This window comes from Oryctolagus cuniculus, chromosome 10 (genome assembly GCF_964237555.1).
Source record: "Oryctolagus cuniculus chromosome 10, mOryCun1.1, whole genome shotgun sequence".
In the NCBI taxonomy this organism is placed as follows: domain Eukaryota; kingdom Metazoa; phylum Chordata; class Mammalia; order Lagomorpha; family Leporidae; genus Oryctolagus; species Oryctolagus cuniculus.
In genome coordinates, this window is record NC_091441.1 from 114,239,137 (window position 1) to 114,261,273 (window position 22,137).

At 53.2% G+C, this 22,137-nt stretch overlaps 1 protein-coding gene across 34 annotated transcripts in view; it reads left to right on the forward strand.

The window, feature by feature from the left end:
• Positions 1-7,503, forward strand: part of TMCC1 (transmembrane and coiled-coil domain family 1) — a 246,548-nt gene extending 239,045 nt beyond the window's left edge. For all 34 annotated transcript variants that reach the window (XM_070051057.1, XM_051851745.2, XM_070051052.1 and 31 more), the window contains 2 exons: positions 3,721-3,856; positions 6,266-7,503. In XM_070051057.1, coding sequence (XP_069907158.1) covers positions 3,721-3,856; positions 6,266-6,580 — 451 coding nt within the window. In that variant the 3' untranslated portion in view covers positions 6,581-7,503. The remainder of the gene's footprint in view (positions 1-3,720; positions 3,857-6,265) is intronic.
• Positions 7,504-22,137: the final 14,634 nt, after the last annotated feature.

Below are 22,137 nucleotides of genomic sequence, written 5' to 3' on the forward strand. Positions count from 1 at the left end.
AGTCCAGAGAAATGGGGGCCTGCTGGCTGGTACGTAGGTGAGGGCTCAACATGGATCTAAGGCCTTTGGTCCATGCTGCATCAGGAGCCACAAAGAATGAGCTCCTCCTGCCTCTGCGTGTGAGCTGTGAATCCTGAACTCAGCAGTAGTAAGTAGCGCTCTCGTGTTGTTGTTTTTGGACAGGCAGAGTGGACAGTGAGAGAGACAGAGAGAAAGGTCTTCCTTTTTTCCATTGGTTCACCCCTCAATGGCCGCTGCGGCCTGCACACCATGCTGATCCGAAGCCAGGAGCCAGGTTCTTGTCCTGGGCCCTGCACCCGCATGAGAGACCAAGCACTTGGGCCACAGCAGAGAGCTGGACTGGAAAAGGAGCAACCGGGACAGAATCTGGTGCCCCGACCGGGACTAGAACCCAGGGTGCCGGCACCACAGGCAGAGGATCAGCCTAGTGAGCCGAGGCACCGGCCGGAAGTAGCTCTCTACCGCTTTCTGTGGAAATGATCCCTGGTCGAAGTCTCAACTGCATTCGTGTTGTGGTTTTTTTTTTTTTAACTTGGCCTGTTGACCATGGTTTCAGCTCTTACACCTCAAGCTATTGGGGAAAGTAAGTGTTCTTGGATATAGACACACAGGCAAGGCAGGTGACAGCAAAGCCAAGTCAGAGCTTGCAGGCCGCTGTTGGAGAATAGTCCAGGCCTCAATCCTCAAACTGTCCTCGCGAGGGTAGCACTGAGGATCCTGGGAGCTGTCCTGGCTCTGGGAGACCAGCTCTGCAGTAGGAAGGAAGGTGTAAGTCATCCTGGTTGGCAGTTTTGCCAAAGGCTTAGGAGTAATAGATCAAGTTGGAAAAGCAAACTAGAACTGGCATTTACATTGTTTTATATCATAATATTTCTGTGACCAAGCGTTCATCAATCAAAGGGGAAAAATAAAGAACAGAAACTCGTGAAGGCGTAGTGATAAGGTGAGTAGAGCACAAAATACATGTATTTCTCTTGGAACGGCCAAGGTGCTTAGACAGTGAGCACACCTAACCCTTGGGTCGTGTCCACTTCTCGGCTGTTCAAGTGCTGCTGATTGCTGTGTGCATAGTTCTCGTTTCTCTTGAGTCCCTAGACTGGAATCACTGGGTCTTGTAGCCTATTGAGAAAGAACCCGATTGATTTCCAAAGCAGTGGCACCATTTTACATTCCCACCAACAGTATGTTGCGTGTCCAGATTTCCCCACATCCTCACCAACGCTCATTATCTTTTTGCTAAATGGTTCATCATCTTTGTTCTGCTCCCATCGGCTCCACCTTGACATCAAGGCCTACATCATCCTGTCGGTTTAGGACTGTCCAGCCCCCGTCCTGGCTGTGTGATTTGGGTCACTATGGGTTTGACTCAGATTTATTTATAGTTGGCACGTGCTCATTGGACATACTTTATGGGAAGCATGGCAGTTCCATGCATATGTGATACAGTGTGTAGTGATCATATCGAGGCTGACTTGGATTTTCTTATACAGGGAAGTAATTGTTTCCGTGTGACATCACACTGTACAGTTGTTTACACTGACTAGCTTTTTTTTTTTTTTTTTTTTTTGACAGGCAGAGTGGACAGTGAGAGAGAGAGACAGAGAGAGAAAGGTCTTCCTTTGCCGTTGGTTCACCCTACAATGGCTGGCGCGCTGCAGCCGGCGCACTGCGCTGATCCAATGGCAGGAGCCAGGTGCTTCTCCTGGTCTCCCATGGGGTGCAGGGCCCAAGGACCTGGGCCATCCTCCACTGCACTCCCTGGCCACAGCAGAGAGCTGGCCTGGAAGAGGGGCAACCGGGACAGAATCCGGCGCCCCGACTGGGACTAGAAGCCGGTGTGCCGGCGCCACAAGGCGGAGGATTAGCCTAGTGAGCCGCGGCACCGGCCACTGACTAGGTTTTAAACTCAACTCTGGATTCAAATCATTGTTCTCCTGTTTACCACGCATGTACCTTTGGAGTCTTTTTTTTTTTTTTTTAATGACATTTGTTTGAAAGGCAGAGTAACAGAAAGAGAGCTTCTACCTACTAGTGCAATCCCCAGATATCTACAACAGCCAGGTCTGAGCCAGGAACTCTGTCCAGGTCTGCACATGATGGCAGGGCCCCAGTGTGTAGGCCATTGTCCACTGCTTTCCCAGGCACAGAAACAGCGCGGTTGGCACTGGAACTGGCGCTCCGCTACAGGATGCTGGCATTGCAAGCAGGAGCTAACCTGCTGCACCACAGCACCGGCCCCTGGAGCTCCTTGTTATTCTGGACCTTTTATATTTTAGGATGAAGCCTCTGGGGTTCTTGTGCTCACTGGCGTGTTTGTGCTGCCCGAGTGGTCACCCCCAGTGTGACAGAGAGGCCTCCACTCCTGGTCACCAGAAGCTATAGACGTGTAGCTTTTTTTCCTTTTCCTGTTGGTTTTTACTGTGCAGCTTTCAGCCTTTCTTTTACCTAACTGTTTGATTTGTAGGTCCCCACACCTCGCCTGCCCTCCTCCTTACACCGGATAACTAGTTTTCCTTCGAGTCCACTGACACTGGTGTGCTCTAGGCCATTTTCTGTCTATTCCAGAACTCCACTCCTCTGCCTGCCTTTTAAGGCCAAATTTCTTCTCTTCTCCCCAGCAGACCCACTCTTCTTATTCTGTACATTTCTGCCTCTAGCCATTTCCCATGTTCTTTCTCCACCTGGAATCTCTGATCTCATTCTGTAAACCTGTCTCAATCCCGCCAGTCCTCAGCTGTGCTGCCCGGGTTCCACCTTTAGTACACCTTCCCTAGTGCCGTTCTAAGTACCACAGATAGGAGACGAGTGAACCACAGATAGGAGACGAGTGAAATGGTCCGTGCTCAAGGAGCCTCGCCTCCTTCCTTGCTCCGTTTTCTACTCTGCCCCGGTCCCTCCCCTCCCCTCTTCCATCCCTCAGGCGGGCTGAGGCTGTTCCCGTCTTGAGGATTTCAGACTTGGAGTGTCTTATGCTGAAGACTCTTTCTCACAGCTGCAGGAGACTCCATTCCACCAGGTTCAGCCCTCATTGCTGAGAGCGTTTGGCTGCCGATTCCAGCGTCCCCTGCCGCCAGGCACTCTACCCTATACCGTCTCCCGCCACGCATCTCCCGTTGTACTTACTCATACCTGAAATGGTCTTGGTGCTTTTGCTTGCTTCTCCTTTATTTTTCAAACACCTGAAGTGTATAAACCCAGCACTTTGAACACACCTGGCACCCAGCGGGCAGTTGTGTTGGCTGAAATATTCCGGAACAATGCACTTGGCTTGGGGATGATGGGCCCCTCGGGCTCTGGCAAACCTGAGAAGCCAGGTGAGGGAGCCATCCAGTATCAGAGTAAGCTGCTGGTGACCACTGGAAGGTCAGTTTCTGTCTGTGCGGGGTTTGCTTTCTGATGAGGGCCATTTAGCCGAACTCTGACTTCTGCCTCAGAGCAGAGTAAGAACTGCCTCGGTATTATGTGTGTGCTCAGAGCCCACTGCAGCTGCTGGCACTGCTGCAGACTGTGGTTCTCAAAGTCATGTTGCTGTGTGCCGTGGCCTCCTGACAAGCTGTTCTTTCCAGAAAGAGCTGTACCCTTGGCTACTCAGTTTCTCTGTGCTCTCATTTTCTTCCTTTGCAGAATAAGATGGGGTGTAAGTAATACCAGCAAAAATGCTTACTGAATGCATGAAATTCTGCTTTCTCCCCTTCTTAGATGTGAACGATTAGAAGAACAATTAAATGACCTAACGGAGCTCCACCAGAACGAAATTTTGAACCTGAAACAAGAATTGGCCAGCATGGAAGAGAAAATCGCATATCAGTCCTATGAACGGGCCCGGGACATTCAGGTTAGCATGAAGGAGAAGTTGACAAGCAAGATACTATTGGGGTGGGTTTAGACATACGGCAGGTTAACCTTTGCTTGTGACACCCACTTCCCAGATTCGAGTACAGCGGGTGATAGCTCAAGTACCTGGGTTCCTGCCACCCACGTAGGAGACCCAGATGGGGTTTCTGACTCCTTCAGCCTGGCCCAGCCTTGGCTGGTATACTAGCACAGAAAAGATCTGTCTATGTCACTCTGCCTTTCAAATTAAAAATGATGATAATAAAAAGACAATACTGCAGAGTTTGAAAGATGAAAAGGAAGCGGGGAGGTGTGTTGCTAGGCAGTTTGGGAGAATAATCCACGAGGCAGGCATGTTTGAGGCTAGCAGCCCATCTGTTTCATTCTGTGGGAAGATAGTGTGTTCTTTGGGGAGGTATTTCTAAGGGAACCGTTCCTGTGGTTGCCTGTCAGAGCGCTTGAAAGCAGCTGATACAGAGAAGGAAAATGTCTGGGAAGCTGGTGTCCCTGCAGCCCCCAGGGCCCAGGGAACGTCTCGGTCATTGGCCTGGCTGCCACCTTCTCCAGGCCCTGGAAGTCTTATCATGTTTACTTTCTCCCCAGGAGTGTTCTGAACGGTGCAGTATCCATTATCTGTCTGTTCTATGGCTGGCTTCAGTCTTGAGTTGCCTAAACTTCGTCAGGTCCCAGGATACCAAGACCAGAGAAACCCAGGGCTCAGGCCACTGCTGAACTTCGGAAGATAAATTCTGACCCCTGAAGGTCATGGTGAAATTACCATATAATCTCAGTGGTCAAAGTCATGGCCTTGAAGGGAGATCACTTTTAATGATTGGTCTCCTTCCAAATAAGAGTGGGCTCAAACAGCAGGGGGTGTGTGCAGGAAGCCTGTGCTATTTCCAGCTATAAATCCCCATAAGGGCATTCATTCAGCGGGGACACACCTATACTACCAAATCACCAGCCCCACTGCTGGTTGAACAGAACAGCTCGTTGATCAGTTTCTGTGATCCGACACTTCATATTAGTCCAAGTACTGACTGCATCGGTTTCCCTAGGCACATCAGCCTGTGTACCAGAATGCAGCTGGAAAAGGCTGAACACTCCCGACACTGACAGTGTCACGTAAGGGGCAGGTTCTGTGTCCTCAGACATTTTTTACACTCACTCAACAAGCGTGTCCCGTGTGACTTAGATTAAGAATGTTTTTCAAAGATTTATTTTATTTATTTGAAAGGCAGAGTTAGAGACAGACATACAGAGAGAGGGGTCTTCCATCCACTGGTTCACTCTCCACATGCCTGCAATGGCCAGAGCTGGGCCAGTCTGAAGCCAAGAGCTTCTGGGTCTCCCGCCTATGTGCGGGGCCCAAGCACCTGATCCTCTGCGGCTCTCCCTGGGCACATTAGCAGGCAGCTGGATTGGACATGGAGCAGCTGGGACGTGAGCCACTGCCATATAGGATGCTGCATTGCAGGTGGCAGCTTAATCCCTTATGCCACAGATCCGACCCTGCGTTAAGAATGTTTTACATGGTAAAAAGGGGGCCAGCACTGTGGCATAGCAGGTAAAGATGCTGCCTGCAGTGCCAGCTTCTCATATGGGCGCCGGTTCAAGTCCTGGCTGCTCCACTTCCGATCCAGCTCTCTGCTATGGCCTGGGAAAGCAGTGGAAGATGGCCCAAGTCCTTGGGCCTTTGCATCAGTGTGGGAGACCCAGAAGAAGCTCCTGGTTCCTGATCAGCACAGCTCCGGCCATTGCGGCCAACTGGGGAGTGAAACAGTGGATGGAAGATCTCTCTCTCTGTATAACTTTTTCAAATAAAAAAAAAGTGATAAAAAGATGTATTTGAGGTTTTACCATTAAAAATGTTCTGAATAAGATACATTTAAATGTGACCACCACAGCTTGTGAGCCCTGCAACAGCAATACAACTAAGGGAATGCGGCCGGTACCACAGCTCACTAGGCTAATCCTCCGCCTGCAGCGCCGCCAGCACCCCGGCTTCTAGTTCTGTTTGGGGCGCCAGATTCTGTCCCGGTGGCTCCTCTTCCAGGCCAGCTCTCTGCTGTGGCCAGGGAGTGCAGTGGAGGATGCCCAAGTGCTTGGGCCCTGCACCCCATGGGAGACCAGGAGAAGCACCTGGCTCCTGGCTTCGGATCAGCGCAGTGTGCCGGCCACAGCGGCCACTGGGGGGTGAACCAATACCTTTCTGTCTCTCTCACTGTCCACTCCGCCTGTCAAAAAAAAAAAAAAAAAAAAAAAAAAAAAAAAAAAAACCTAAGGGAATGACAGTCACTAAAATGTTTAAAACCATTTGCGTTGTTCAGTTCTGTTCGCTTTGCCGGTGCTCCAGCACTCACAGGCCTTGTGTGCAGAACGCCTAACTGCTCTCTCTGCCGGCCCACAGGAGGCCCTGGAGGCGTGCCAGACCCGCATCTCCAAGATGGAGCTGCAGCAGCAGCAGCAGCAGGTGGTGCAGCTGGAAGGGCTGGAGAACGCCACTGCCCGGAACCTGCTGGGCAAGCTCATCAACATCCTGCTGGCCGTCATGGCCGTCCTGCTGGTCTTCGTGTCCACCGTGGCCAACTGCGTGGTCCCGCTCATGAAGACTCGCAACAGGACGTTCAGCACTTTACTCCTGGTGGTGTTCATGGCCTTTCTCTGGAAGCACTGGGACGCCCTCTCGAGCTACGTGGAGCGCTTCTTCTCGTCCCCCAGATGACACTGGCGCGCGCTGGCACACAAGGCCATTCTCCCTCCCCCGGCGAGTGCATGCAGTGGAGTCACACAGCAGCGTACCTACTCGGAAGTTTTCTACAACAAGAGTTGAGTGAATCTGTTTACATTTAGAATAATGTTTTTTTTTCTTCAAGAGACGCAATTGCAATAGTATTTTTTAGATTTTATCCAAGAAGTTTTTTGGGCAAAAATCTTGGATCATTTTTATGTAGCATGATTTTCCTTGGGATGCAAATCTTCAACAGTCCTTTCACATGAACCCACAGTCGGGAGCACACTGAAGGGCATTCTCAATTGTGGCTTGAAGGACTGCACTAAAACCCACTACCAAGATGTGAGAACCTGACTAGGGCAAAGCAGTTCACCGTAACACCCCCTTCCCTGGGCTCACCGCCTCCTCCCCTCCCACACTAACTGTACTGTGAAATCCTACCACATTCCGTGGCTGAATGTCTGGATTCAGGGTGGATGTTCCTTGTCCGTGGAAGAACACATGGATCTCCCTGGCTTCTCACCCAAGCTGACTCACGTTCATCCTGGAAGTATGATCCCTTTTGAACCTGTCCCCTTAACCTTTGCTAGGATACGAAACTGAGAGCACGCGCCCCCAGGATCACTGCGCAGGCCCACTGGAGTCCTTTGAAGTAGCCCTCTGAATCCCTGATTTTAAGCAAAATCCCTTGGCCGCACTTTTAAGTTTTTTTATATGTGTATAGTTACCACCTTAAAAATAAAAAATCCGAACAGCATACTTGAAGAATGTAATACTCAAACTCTCAGTGCTTCCTTATGGTTTCTAATAGGATTTTTTATTATTGTTATTATTATTGGGTTTTTTTGGAAAGGGTTGGGAGGGTGTTTTATTTTTCCTTTGAAATAAAGAAGTGATGTTTTTAAATGAAGAAATGTGTGGATATTTAAGTGTGCTGCTCCCTCTTGTCTTGAGACAGTCTGAGTAAGGAAGACTCGCTGTGACCCTGCCCTCCCTCCTCTCCAGACACACGCAGCCTCCCTCCGCCGCCTCCAGGGCCTCCTCACAGGCGTGGGAGTGCAGCGGCAGTGAGGCCGTGCCCACAAGCCAGTGCGCTAGGGCAGGAATTTATTTTTTTTGGTCCCAAGAAAATGTCGACCCCGTGACTTTGGGCTGGGTTTGTATTTATGGAGACTGTATTATCAGAGTCCTAAATATTCCTTATGTTTCCTTAATTTATTTCTTAACACTCCCTGATGAACTGAAACCAAAGTGACGTGGAGTCTTTAGATCTGTCTGCCTCAGAGGATCACAGGGCACCAATTCCCCGGTAGAGCGGAGAGCGCGTCAGGTTAGAAAGGACCCACGGTTTGGGTGTAGAGCGTTGCCAGCCTCCTACTCATCTAGACTGACGTATTCAACTAGCTGTGCTCAGTGGACTTCTACAGATGGTTTAGACACACAGACGGAGCCTTCTTCCACACCCTTCATCCTGTTCCATCCTCCTGGTGGCGCCTGTCCAGAGCGCTTGATTCACCATTCCGTGCACCCAAGTGATGAGCAGGCTGCCCGCCGGTCACTCGCCTGAGGAGGGAGGCAGAGCAGGCTCTGCCCATCCCCTCCCCCCAGTGGTATCCAATTCCGGAACCAGTTAGCATTGCTCTGTCGGAAAGAATGGTTTCTCCTACAGCTCCAGCCTCCCTTTCGTTTGGCAAGCTGGCATTCTCAGAGTTGGCACAGTGTTGCCATACCCGCTCAGGTAGCCCAGCGTCACCCTACCCATCCGTGACCAGTCACCTGAAAATACTTCCATTTGTAAAAATAAACGAGTTCACATTCATGCCAAAAACAAATTGCTCCCAAACTTCTGTAAACTCAGAATGTTAACTTTCCCTAAAAGTGTTGCACTGACCTTAGGCAGGAGTACCAGGGGGCACTATGACCTTGTCCAGCTAGCGCAGTTTGCCCTAACTTCTTTGTGTAAGAGCTCCGTATTTTAGAGCAGAGGAGAGTGCCCGTGGAGCTGTTGCTCACAGGCTGTAGCTGCAGCCCCAGGGGAACCTTTAAAGGGCAGAGCTGCAGTTCAGTGGGACAGGAAGTCGCCACGGTACAGGGGTTGACCTCACTCCCATCTGCCGTGGGACGCTTCCTATCAAAGCAAGTTGCCACCTCTGCTGAGCCCCCCCTCCCCGAGCTGCAGCCAGCAGGCCAGGCCCCTGGTGACTGCCGTCTTCCTTTGTCACCCTGCCCCAGGAAGGACTCTTGGGCCAGGCCAGGCCACGCCAGGCCCAGCGGCGGCTTTCTTGCTGTCTCACCCGCTCTGTGGGGCCCCAGGCACCACAGTTGTCTGCATTTTGCACCCTTCGCAACTGCACACTTGTTTCCAGCCTTCCCATCCATCCTGCTGCCCTGTGGCCTTGGAGTTTCTTTGCCTTGCAGCTGTTCTTGGTCTCTTGTCTGTTCCACGCTCTCCCACCTCCTCTCTCTAGCAGTGTAACAACCATTCTGGGTGCAAACTTCAGAAAGCAGTCACGTGAGCTCCCTTTGCAAGGAAGCACTCCTGGGTCCCTTGTCTGTGCTGGGGCCTGCAGGTGACTGCAGGTGAGAGAGTGACCGTCCCTTTGCACTGTCATCTCAGGGCCCTTCCGTCTGCCCAGCACATCCTAGCCAGGAAGGCTTTCTACGGCACAAGTGGCAAAGTGAAGTTTAATTGTATCCCTCCCTGGTCGGGCCCTTCTCTCTCCCCATTCCAACCAGGGCACAAACCTGAACGCCAAGACAAACATTGAGCTCAAGCCTTCCTTGATAGCTGTGTCATACGGAGCAGGTTTTCACTTGGTTTTGTTTATCATTTCATGTTCCATGAGGTACAGTCGGGATAAAACACAGAATCCCGAGTGAGTTCCAATGAGCAGAGGCCTTTCGGCTTTGGAAAATGCACATCCAAACCCAAACCTAGCATTCCCATCGGCAAACCGATCAGGCACTGTTAGAGTCCCTGCACCTCCGCCCCCAGATGGAACCTGGGATTCCGAACACGGCTCTAAGAGTTAACATTTCCGTCTGTGTGTTGTGTATGCTAGGTGGTAACCCTGAGTAGGACTGACTTCTAGACTGTGTGTTTTATCAAAGTGTGTAAGAATAAAAACTCACTTGCACGAATTGCAAAGTAAAGAAATGACACTTGTGAACGTGTGGACGTTAGCACTGTAGTTGATAGATCTTAAGCTGCTAATTGTTGAGAGAGAATTAAACTCATGTCTGTGTGGTCGCCGCTGGTTCTCAGCGCTTTTACTGTACATATGAACTGAAATAAAGACCTCAGCTCTTAACCCGGTGGTCGGCTCGGCTTGGTTTTGCTCTTGGTTTTTGCCTATTTGGTTTCCAGTGACCAAGTGTGTGAATCTGAAGACTTCCTACCTGTTTATGAGTTAGAAATTGTGTGTGTGAAAGACAGATTTGGTATTATGCACCACTAACTGACAGCTGAGTAGCTTTCCCAGCCACTCCCTGCGTTTTCCCCACATCATCTCAGTCATCCCAGACACTGCCACGCCGCCTTCCAGTTCTCTGGGAAATGTGCAGGGCCCAACTCCCCAACCCAGCCTGACTGATTCAGGCCTGATCATCCCTGCCCAGCCTCGCAGGGCTTGGCTACTAAACGAAATGAATATCAACGTTCCGTAAAGCACCGAACACTTCCAGTCCCACGTGACGGCCACGGTGGTTCCCAGCACAATCCCATCTGTGCTCCTGTTAAGGAAGGCATGGTTTCTTGCAGGAAGCTCTGACCTTGCCTTTGAGGGGATGCCAGCCAGGGCGCCAACGAACAGGCCCCCTCTGCCTTCCTAGCTCTGTGCCACTTACCCATCTGTGCAAATAGCAGTCTTGCTCCACCCGCCTTGATCCTGCCAGTTTGTGTTTTGAGAGCAAGGGACACCTGAGGAAGCTTTAGAGGTCACTGCAAGAGAGCCCTTAAGTTTCTCGATGTGCATGCAGGCCAGGCTGCACCCTGCTACCTCCAGGGGCTCCCTCAGTAGGCTGCCCTGGGAGTGGGTTCTGTGTGGCATCCCGAGTGCCCGGAGCAGTTCTGATAAGAGGCAGGGTGTCGTTTCTGTTTCTGAAGATACATTTGTATATGTGTGCATGTACTTGAAAATCAGAGCTACACAGAAACATCTTCCATCCGCTGGCTCACTCCCCAAGTGGCCGCAGCCGGGGCTGGAGCAAGCCAAAGCCAGGAGCCTGGAACTGCAACTGGGCCCCAGCATTGGCGCCATCCTCTCATGCTTTCCCAGGCACATTAGCCGGAAGCAACCAGGACTAGAACTGGCTCCCATACGGGATGCTGGCATCACAGGCAGCAACTTTAACCACCGTGCCTTAACACGGGCCTCTGGGCAACGTCTAATTTCAAGGGCTGTTTTATTTTTGTCTATTGGGGTAGGCATGGTGGCACACCCGCATCCCATGCACAAGTGCCCAGGATCAAGCCCCGCCCCCACCTCCCATCCAGCGTCCTGCTCAAGGCCCTTCGCTCCCTGCCATCCATGTGCAAGACATGGATGGTGTCCCGGCTCCTGGCTCCAGCCTGGCCTGGCTGTGAGTGAACCAGTGGATGGAATTTGCATCTGTCTCCCCCTTTCTCTGCGTTTCAAATAAACAAACTTAAAACAACAACCTCAAAAACAGGCCTGTCACATAGCGTGAGAAGATCCAGAGTAGATAGGCTGAGGAGGCAATGGAGGGAGGGAGCGGCCGACCCCAAGGGCCTCCCTCCCTGGAAGGGTGCCAGTGTGTGCCTTGAAGCTACAGAGCCCACTGAGAGCCCACAGAATCAGCCTCCAGCCTGCAGAGCGCAGAGCACGGTTTACTGAGTACTAGATCCATGCAATCAACCGGCTAATTCCCCCAGACAGCCGCACCTCGAGCCCTCACCCGTTACCTAGCTTGGGCTCAACCTGGGAAGCAGGCCTGTGTGACACGCATAACCAGAGACACTGCGTGTCCACGGTACGTGCACGTGAGTGTACAAGTCATTAGCAGTCCCCTCAGCAGAAAGACGGGTTATGAACACTTCACAGAACAACACCAGGCCTTCTGCACAACCCGCATGAACGGGGGGGGGGGGGGGGGAGTACCCGCCCCCCATTTACAATGCCAACGTGTGCACGCCTGCTGCAGATGTAGACAAACGTCGCTTTAAAGGGGCCGCCATCTGGAAAAGGGAGGAGGAGGAGGAGCAGTGGCCAAGCACAGCTATGCTTGACTCCCTAAACTCCGGGTGTCTCCCGAGAGAAGGCATTCGTGTAATTAAATGTATCAAACTAAAAATTGTTTAAATCTTCAAAATTCAATATATCACGGAGAAGAGGCATTTAGCCTGGCAGCTAAGACCGCATCCAACGTCCCAGTGCCTGGGTCCACTCCCGGCTGCAGCTCCTAACGGCAACTTCCTGCCCCAGCAGCCCTGGGGTGCAGCAATGGTCACTCCAGCTTAACTGGATTCCTGTCAGGCCTGGGCGAGGCCCTGCCTGGCCCCCGCCACTGCGGGCATCGGGGGAATCTATCGGCACATGGGAGTCGCTCCATCTCTCTGCCTCTCAACTAAATATATATATGTGTGTGTATATATATATATATATATATATATTTTTTTTTTTAAAGAAAATAGGTCTACTGCACAAAGGTAAGAGGTGATAGGGTTCCTACTGCGGGGTTCTGTGGGGCCCTGTTGTACCCCAGGATCATCAGAGAAGGGGCCTGGGTCTGGCCTTGCCATGCCGTGGGGTCTCCTCCAGCCCTGTACTGCCAGGCATGGTGCTCAAACAGTTGACCACAAGGAGGCAGAGACGCGCAGGGCTTCGTGGCCCAGCCCTCCATCCCTCTGGGGCGGGCAGCTACGCTGTGGCTGAGACAGGGCTGCGTGGGTTCACCAAGCCAGACAAGAAGGAACTTGGGAGAATGAAACCTGGGTTGCAGTTGAGGCCGGAGTCAGGTGGGGGTGAAGAGGAGAAAGCAGGTGTGGCAGGGCAGATGGGAGAGAGCCGCACCTGGGCCGGAGGAGCTGGGCGCGCAGCACGGCCCAGCCCCAGGAGGGAAGCGGGCCCAGGCAATGGCCGGGAGCCACGAGGAAAGCAGTGCGCCTGGACAAAGGTCTGAGTCACTCATGAGCCACGCACAGGCACCAAGCTGCGAGGGACGCCAGCTAAAAGCTCAGCCGGGACCACAAGGGGACCTTCAGAGGTGCAGGGGTGGGGAGTGAGCCCGCAGGTGATGCAAGGTGACCACCGCCCTTTTGTTAGGGAGCAGGAACCTGTTCTCCGGGGCTCACAACCTCAGGGCATGAGAAGGACTCCTCAGGCCCAGTGGCAATGGCGTAGGCACACGTCCCACCCAGCACAGAACTCCGTCTATGTCCAACACTTTCCTGTTTGTCACTGTTCCCTGAACAGAGCGACAGCCTTCCACACCGCGTTTGCACCATCTGAGATGGAGTAAGTCCTCAAGAGGATTCAGTACCAAGCGTTCCATCTTCCATAAGGGACGTGAGCAGCCCCAGAGCTCGGCGCTCGCAGAGTGCCAGAACCACCGCCCACAGGTAGAGAGAGGCAACCCAACCGATCAATCAATCTTGGCCTTGCGCCTATGGATCCTGCTGGGGCGGGGGCGGGGGGAGCGTCCAACCTCTTTTGATAGCTGGGAACTAAGAGTGGGAAACCTTAAGTTCCATTCTCATATGCGCACCAGTTCAAGTCCCAGCTGTTCCTCTTCTTATCCAGCTCTCTGCTACGGCCTGGGAAAGCAATGGAAGATGGCCTAAGTGCTTGGGACCCTGCACCCACGTTGGAGACCCGGAAGAAGCTCCTGGCTCCTGGCTTAGCCATTTGGGGAGTAAATTAGCGGATGGAAGACCTCTTTCTCTGTCTCTACCTCTCTCTGTAGCTGTCTTTCAAATAAATAAATCTTTAAAAATTTAAAGAAGAAATTTATTAAGTTTGTATACCTTAAATAAAAGGTTTCTGGGGAAAAATTTTTTTAAAAAGATTACTGTACAGCCTGTCAAGAAAAAGCAACCTTGGTCTCTGTCGCCCCCTCGTGGCTGCTGCGGGGAACGCGCTTTCCGTCTCCCGTCGGCCCCTTGTGAGCCGCTGCAGGCCCACCGCCCCCATAACCGGGGAGAGGTTTCCTCGTCTTGGGTTTGACAGGAGCCAGAGCTCCAGCTCCAAGCCTGATGCTTTCTCCAGCTGGGAAACCGAGGTCTGGAGACGGGGGTGGCCCAGCTTGACTCCGACTAAAGCCTTCCTGGTCTTTTCTCAACAAGGAACCTCCCCCACCCCCACCCCGGCTGCCCCTCGGACTGGACTGGCACGTGCAGAGGATGTGTCCCGTGCCAGATCGACTCAAAACGCATTGAAAAGCAAGGGCAGACACACGGGATCTCCTCCGCCCAGAGGAGACGGCCCACAACGTGGGAACCAGATGCTGAACCTCACTGATCATCAGGGGATGCGAGTGACAGCCCTAGGGCTCGGCATTCTCACAAGGGAGGACGCGGGGAGAGGAGTGGGGCTGCTGGGGGGCGGGCCTCGTGGGGCTGCTCAGGACGCCCCAGGACCGGCGGTGCCGCCGCCCCGCGCTCTGCAGAGGGAATGCAGCAGCCATGCTGTCCTGCACACAGCTACCTGCCCTGCCCGCCAGCGGTGACAGGATGGAGACAGCACGGCTCAGGGACACCCAGGGACCCCTCCCAGCCACACGCTGCGGTGCTGCTCCGATGTTTCCATTGACCCGGTGCGGCTGGAGGTCGTTGAGGGAAATAAATCCAGCATGGAACAAGCTGAGTGCTGCTGCCGCCGCCACGCGTGGAGAGTCGGGACCAGCGAGCGTCACTGCAGACAGCAGTGCGGTGGTGGGGCAGAGAGCGGCAGGTGCAGTGAGAGGCCACCTGGGCCCACGGCCCCAGCGCCACCTGCAACGCCAGCTTCCTGCGGACACGACCCAGTGCCACGGCAGTGAGGCAGGAAGTCAGTGCGAGTGTGGTTCCAGGACACCGGCGCCGGCAGAAACTTCATCACAGCAACCGTGTTCGCTAGAACGCAACCCAAGAACGCCGCGAACGAGGCCAGCTACAACTGCCAAATCGATGATCTTAAAACAGCAAGCACAAAAACCAGACACAGACTGATGGGAATTGGACAGTTTTCAGTTCATGAAAAATTTATAATATGAAAAAAACATGCATCGATGTAAAAAAAATTGTTTGCAACAAAATACACTTACCTTTCATTCTCTTCCTCCCGAGCCTTTGGAAGCGCTCAGTGTTCACTGTGAGATCTGGGAGCTGCACTCTCCTGCTCTCGCAGGGTGCATCACCGTGTCCCTGGCACTTCCAGAAGCAATGTTTAAAACGACGACACAGGGCGGCGCTGTGGCACAGCGAGTTCAGCCTCCGCCTGCGGTACCAACGTCCCAGCGGAGTGCTGGTTCAAGTCCCGCTGCTCTGCTTCTGATCCAGCTCCCTGCTAACAAGCCTGTGAAAGCAGCAGCAGAGGACCCAAGCACTCGGGCCCCTGCACCCACCTGGAAGACCTGGATGGAGTTCCCGCCTCCTGGCTAACTCCAGCTGCTGCCGCCACTGGGGACTGACCCAGGAGATACAACCAATCTCTCTCGGTCTATCTCTGCTCTCTCTAGAATACTGCCTTTCAAATAAATAAATCAAAAAAAAAAAAAAACAAAAAAAAAAACCAGTATCAGTTCTACCCCACTGGGTCTTTTGTTAACTCTAATGACAAAGGCTCTAACCTGCACTGATTGTCCCAAAGCAGAAGCCCCCCAACCTCCTGTCTATAACCTCCATAAACAAAACCAAGGGCTGCCTTCAGCGGCCGAGTTTGCAAGCACAAGGGAACCACCTCCAACACAAGCCACAAAGTTTTTGCCTATTTTAAATGACCTATCACATGGGTTTTAATTTTCCTCATTTAACAGTCCCTTTATAGGATTCTCAAAATATTGATGCATAAACTTCTAATTTATTAATGACCTTTTTCTTCGATGATGCCCTTTGCCACAGTGCAAGCTGGACTTCGAGGGAGGGTGAACGTGGCTGTGCCGCCAGCCCCAGCCCGACTCCAGCTTCCTGTAACGCAGGCCCTGGGAGGCCGCGGGGACGCACAAGCAGATGTGTTCCTGCCGCCCACACGGGGGACCTGGACCGAGTTCCCGGCTCCTGGCTTCGGCACTGTGGGCTTTTGGACAGCCAACTGGTGAATGGGGGCTCTCTTCATCTCGCTCTCTGCTTCTGAAATAAATATGCAAAAAAAAAAAAAACAAAAAACTCCATAGCAAACAAACCTTAATTTCACCCACGTCAGGACTGCGGACGGCCAGCAGGTTCCGGGCAGCCATCCTCTCAGAGACCCTCAAGCCGGCTGCTCTGAGCCCCGGGACCCCCTCTTCCAGAACACGCGGCACCCTCCTACTGAGTCCACTGAATCAGCACCGGCCCGGCCAGCACCGGGGCACCCTCACTGAGCACACCTCTGTCTCCTCCCACAGGCAGCCCTCCGGGGACACCTGCCCCCCAGTCAGAGAGCCCGGGCGTCAGTGCCTGCTCCCTGCCCATATCGATTCTGGGAGGCACTGCATACCATACAGTTCACCCACACGATTCACAGAGCTGTGCATCCACCACCAGGCTCGGATTCCAGAACATTCTCCCTGCCCCCCAGTTTCCCCCTCCCGCTCCCGCATCCCCGGACGTCCTGTCTCTCGAGCGCTGCCTGCTCCGAACACTTTGCACAGAAGCAGCCCAGTGCCGGGCCCTGTGCTCGAAAGGCTCGCCGTCCCTGCTCCCGCCGAGAACCATGCGCCGTGTGCGTCAGCAGCCGGCTGGCTTGATGATTCAACTCGAGATTTTTCCACACGGAGGCCTGTGTTGTGCCGCAGAGGGTAAAGCTGCCACCTGCGACATCGGCATCCCCTGTGATCGCCGGTTCGAGTCCCAGCTCCTCCATTCCCACCCGGCTCCCTGTGAGTGTGCATCGGAAAGCAGGTGATGGCCTGAGCGCTTGGGCCCCCCGCACCCTAATGGGAGACTCAGATGGAGTACTAAGACTTTTCAACTTCATCACGGTGTCACAGTGACATGCACACAGCTAACTGGGAACAAGAACCTTCTCCGGGCCAGCGTGGTGTGGCCTACAGTCTCCTGGGCAGCCTGCCCAACAGACAAGCACAGGACCTGATGGCTTTGTGGGTGAATCACGCCAGTCGTTCATGACCCTTCCAGGGATGTGGAGAGCAGAGAACACTTCCTGACCCACTGGATGAGGCCCGAGTTATCCTGGAACGGGGGCTGGGTATCCGGATGCCACAAGACAACCATGCTGTCACAGCCCTGGTGCACACAGGTGCAAACGTCTCCAACGCAATGCTACAAAGCCGACTCGGCAGCGTGCTCACAGGTTCCTGCACCGAGAACCAGCGGGATCTACCACCGGCAGGCAAGGATGGTTCAGCATGTGCAGCTCCTAACCGCATGAGAACAATGATCACTCAGTGACCTCACAGCAGACGGACGAGCGCACCTGCCACAGCTCCACATCCCTCTGTGCTGACAACACAGCGGCCATGGCGGGACGGCACCTGCACATCGTGAGGCTGTGGAGGGACTGCGAGCCCACGGCCGGTCCCACTGCTCCACGGGGAGCGTCCTGCGGCTCCCAGAGCAGGAACCAGACGACCATGCCCACTCGCGCGCTTCCTCCCGAGTCCCAACTGCACCCCTTGAGCAAGAAGAGAAATGAAAAGCATCCAAATCAGAGACAAGAAGTTAAATTTGCTGTTTCCTGATGCGATCTTACCTAGAAAATTCTAACGGGGCCACCAGAAAATGGAAACAAATTCAGGACAGCAGCATCCCAGGTAGGCGGCCTTTCCACCCACCAACAGAAACAGCAAAATTAAGTCCACTGTCCCGTTGACCACAGCATCAAAAAGAGTAACACACTGCGGAGTATTTTTAACCAAGAAAGTGAAAAACCCACACAGAAAACTGAGCCAAGAAACTGAAGAGGACAGAAACAAATCCAAGGAAGCCCTGTGTTGAGATCTAAAGAATCCATGTTGTCAAAATGTCCTTACTACCCAAAGTGTGGCCTACGAATTCCACACCATCTCCATCGAAATTCAGGGAGCGCTGTTCACAGAAACAGGAGACGATCCTGAGGTCTGTGTGGACAGAGCAGCCAAGCTGGAGGCACCACACTTCCCGATGCAGATGTTATCACAAGGCTGTAGTAATCACAACAGTGTGCTACCGGCGTGCAAAGAGACCGAGCAGAACTGAGCGTCCACTGATAAACCCGCGCACGTCTGCTTCACTCACCTCTGACACGAGCCTGGAACACACAACGGGGACAGAAGTCTCTTCAGCACACGGCGCTGTGAAAACTGCACATCCACGTGCAGAACAATCTAGACCCTTACCTCACACCACACACAAATATTAACCCAAAATACGTTAAAGGGGCCTGCGCTGGGGCGTAGCAGTGAAGTCACTGTCTGCACCCATACGGGTGCTGGTTAGAGTCCCGGCTGCTCCACTTCTGATCCAGCTCTCTGCTATGCCCTGGGAAAGCAGTAGAAGATGGCCCAAGTCCTTGGGCCCCTGCATCCACGTGGGAGACCCAGAAGAAACTCCTGGCTCCTGGCTTTGGATCAGCGCAGCTCTGGCTGTTGCAGCCAATTGGGGAGTGAACCAGCGGATGGAAGACCTCTCTCTCTGCCTCTGCGTCTATGTAACTGCCTTTCTAATAAATAAATAAATATTTGTTTAAAAAAGAAAAAGACTTAAACCCCCAAACCATCAAACTCCTAGAATAAAGCAAAGGGCGCAGCTCTCTGACATGGGTTTTGACAATGACTTTTTTTTTTTAAGATTTCATTTATTTATTTATTTTACAGGCAGAGTTACAGACAGTGAGAGAGAGAGAGAGAGAGAGAGAGAGAGAGAGGTCTTCCATCCACTGGTTCACTCCCCAGATGGCCGCAACAGCTGGAGCTGTGCTGATCCAAAGCCAGGAGCCAGGAGCTTCTTCCCAGTCTCCCATGGGTGCAGGGGCCCAAGGACTTGGGCCATCCTCAATGCTTTCCCAGGCCATAGCAGAGAGCTGGATTGGAAGAGGAGCAGCTGGGACTAGAACCGGCACCCATATGTGATGCCGGTGCCGCAGGCAGAGGATTAACCTACTGCGCCACGGCGCTGGCCCCCGCAATGACCTTTTTTTTTGACAGGCAGAGTGGACAGTGAGAGAGAAAAACAGACAGAAAGGTCTTCTTTTCCGTTGGTTCACTCCCTAATGGCCGCTGTGGCCGGCGCATCACGCTGATCCAAAGCCAGAAGCCAGGAGCTTCTCCTGGTCTCCCATGGGGTGCAGGGCCCAAGCACTTGGGCCATCCTCCACTGCACTCTCAGGCCACAGCAGAGAGCTTGACTGGAAGAGGAGCAACCGGGACAGAATCTGGCGCCCCGACCGGGACTAGAACCCCGGGGTGCCGGCGCTACAGGCGGAGGATTAGCCTAGTGAGCCACGGCGCCAGCCCTCACAATGATTTCTTGAACCTGACCTCTGCTCATTCATTTAACTGTTATGGAAATTTGCAAACATCCGCAGCAAGAGAATGGCAGAAAAATGAACCCGGGCCAACAGTTACCAACATGTGGTCAAGTGCAAGTTCCTGGAAACACGGGAAGAAGCTTCATGTTGGTAAAAATATCTGAAATCCACGCATGGCTGTTTCATATAACACATTTTCCACAAACTTCTTTTAATATTTATTTATTTGAAAGACACAGTTACGGGGGGGAGGGGAGAGGGAGAGGGAGAGGGAGAGAGAGAGAGAGAGGGAGGGAGAGGGATAGAGAGGGAGAGAGAGGGAGAGAGACGGAGAGGGAGGGAGAGAGAGGGAGAGGGAGAGAGAGAGGGAGGGAGAGGGAGGGAGAGGGAGGGAGGGAGGGAGAGGGAGAGAGGGAGAGGGAGAGGGAGAGGGAGAGGTCTTCTATCCACTGGTTCACTCCCCAAATGGCTGCAGGAGCTGCAGCTGGGCCCAGCCAAAGCCAGGAGCCTGGAGCCCCATCCAGGCCTCTCCCAGCAGGACCTGCAGAAGGGTCCACGTGCCTCACAGTCCTAGAGCCACGGCAGTCGGTGCCCACCAACCCTGGCATCACTCAGGCTGGCCAGCAGGACGGGGGACGGCTACCTTGGCCTCCCTGAGCACCGAGAACAAGGCTATCGCAAACACGAGGGTGACTCTGTGAACACACACTCTGGGAAACCCGCGTTCGCCGCAAAGCCACACTTCTGTCCACAGAACCGCAGCACACGCGACCACTGCGTTGCTTACAGACGGGACGGACGCTGCCTCAGACCAAGCAGTCCCTCAGCGGCTGCTCTCCTGCGCTCACCAAAGCACCAGGCCTGGTGACAGCCTGCGTTCCAGCCAAATCCAACTCTGCCAACGAAACCTCCTTTATCAAGAGGGATGACTGCCCCACACGTGCAGACGTCAACACAGCGGCGCAGGAGACACGAAGAAGCGAGGCGGCGCGGAGCTCTGCAGGAACACAGTGCTGCCCCGGGTCAGCTGGCGAGCCGCAGCCTCTGCGAAGTGACTGGGCTCCAGCAACTGCACTGAGAGACGCAACGAGATGCGAGAGGACACGGGTCACAGAAACGAGCCCATGCATGCGCCATGAGTGAGAGCACTAGTGGGGGACAGAAGTCACTGAGAGAAACCAGTCTGAGAGGAGACCTTTAATCAGTGAAATAAAAACCACGATTCAGAGTCTGACCGAGAGGAGTCAGGAATCCCTCACCTCGACAAGACTTTTTGGAATAAACCACAGAAGTAAAACAACGAAGGCAGTCTACGTGGAATACGGGACACCATTAAGCCATCAAATACTCACGTTACGGCATTCCTGAAGGAGAGAGATGGAAAAGGTGTTGAGAGCCTGCTCTTGGCCGGCGCCGCGGCTCACTAGGCTAATCCTCCGCCTGTGGCGCTGGCAACTCTGGGTTCTAGTCCCGGTCGGGCGCCGGATTCTGTCCCAGTTGCTCCTCTTCCAATCCAGCTCTCTGCTGTGGCCCAGGAAGGCAGTGGAGGATGGCCCAAGTCCTTGGGTCCTGCACCCCATGGGAGACCAGGAGAAGCACCTGGCTCCTGGCTTCGGATCAGCGCAGTGTGCCAGCCACAGCGGCCATATAGGGGGTGAACCAATGGCAAAAGGAAGACCTTTCTCTCTAACTCTGCCTGTAAAAAAAAAAAAAGAGAGAGAGAGAGAGAGAGATCAAACCTGCTCAATGGAATAATGTGAAATAACGGCTGGAACTTTCCCAGGTCTTGAAACAGACAGGGACATCCAGATACAAGAAGCTCAAAGAACCCAAAGCAGACAACCCGAAAAGATCTTCTCCAAGAAATCTTGTAGTCAGCTTGCAAACGTTAAAGACAGAGAGAATCCTAAAGACGGAGAGAGAAAGGCACCAAGTCACAGACAAAGGAAACCAGTTAGGTTAACTTCAGACTTCTCACTGGAAGCCCTGCAGGCCGTGAGACTGTGAGAGAAGATAGTCAAGGTCTTTGAAGAAAAACTGCTTAGCATCAGAGCTCTATCCAGCGACTCTGTCCTTTGAATATGAAGAAGAAATTTTCCAGATCTCCAAAAACAGAGAATGCCCCACCAGCAGACCAGCCTCCCGAGAAATTTTGACACATGGCCTACATTAGAAGTGATTATCATGAAAACACACGGCACCACCGAATGCATGAACCCAGCAGGTGGGATCATCACCCAACAAAAGGAGGGGTCTTTGCTCTTATCGATTCTCACCTTGAATGTAAATGGGTTTGTCTCCAGCCCAAACACTGAGGTTGGTTGAATGGATAAAAAAATCATGAGGGGGCCGGCGCCGTGGCTCACTTGGTTAATCCTCCGCCTGCAGTGCCAGCATCCCATATGGCCACTGGGTTCTAGTCCCGGTTGCTCCTCTTCCAGTCCAGCTCTCTGCTGTGGCCCGGGAAGGCAGTGGAGGATGGCCCAAGTGCTTGGGCCCTGTACCCGCATGGGAGACCAGGAGGCAGCACCTGGCTCCTGGCTTCAGATTGGTGCAGCGCTGGCCATAGCGGCCATCTGGGGAGTGAACCAACGGAAAGAAGACCTTCCTCTCTGTCTCCCTGTCTATAACTCTACCTGTCAAATAAATTTTAAAAAAAAAATCGTGACCCCACTGTACGCTGCCTATAAGAAACTCACTTTCCAAAGGTATACATACACACAGGGGGGCCGGCACTACATAGGGCACTGGTTCAAGTCCCTCCTGCCTACTCCACTTCTGATCCAGCTCTCTGCTATGGCCTGAGAAACAATAGAAGATGGCCCAGGTCCTTTGGCCCCTGCACCTGTGTGGGAGACCCAGCGGACGCTCCAGGCTCCTGGCTATGGATCAATGCAGCTCCAGTCATTGTGCTCATCTGGGGAGTCAAACAGTGGATGGAAG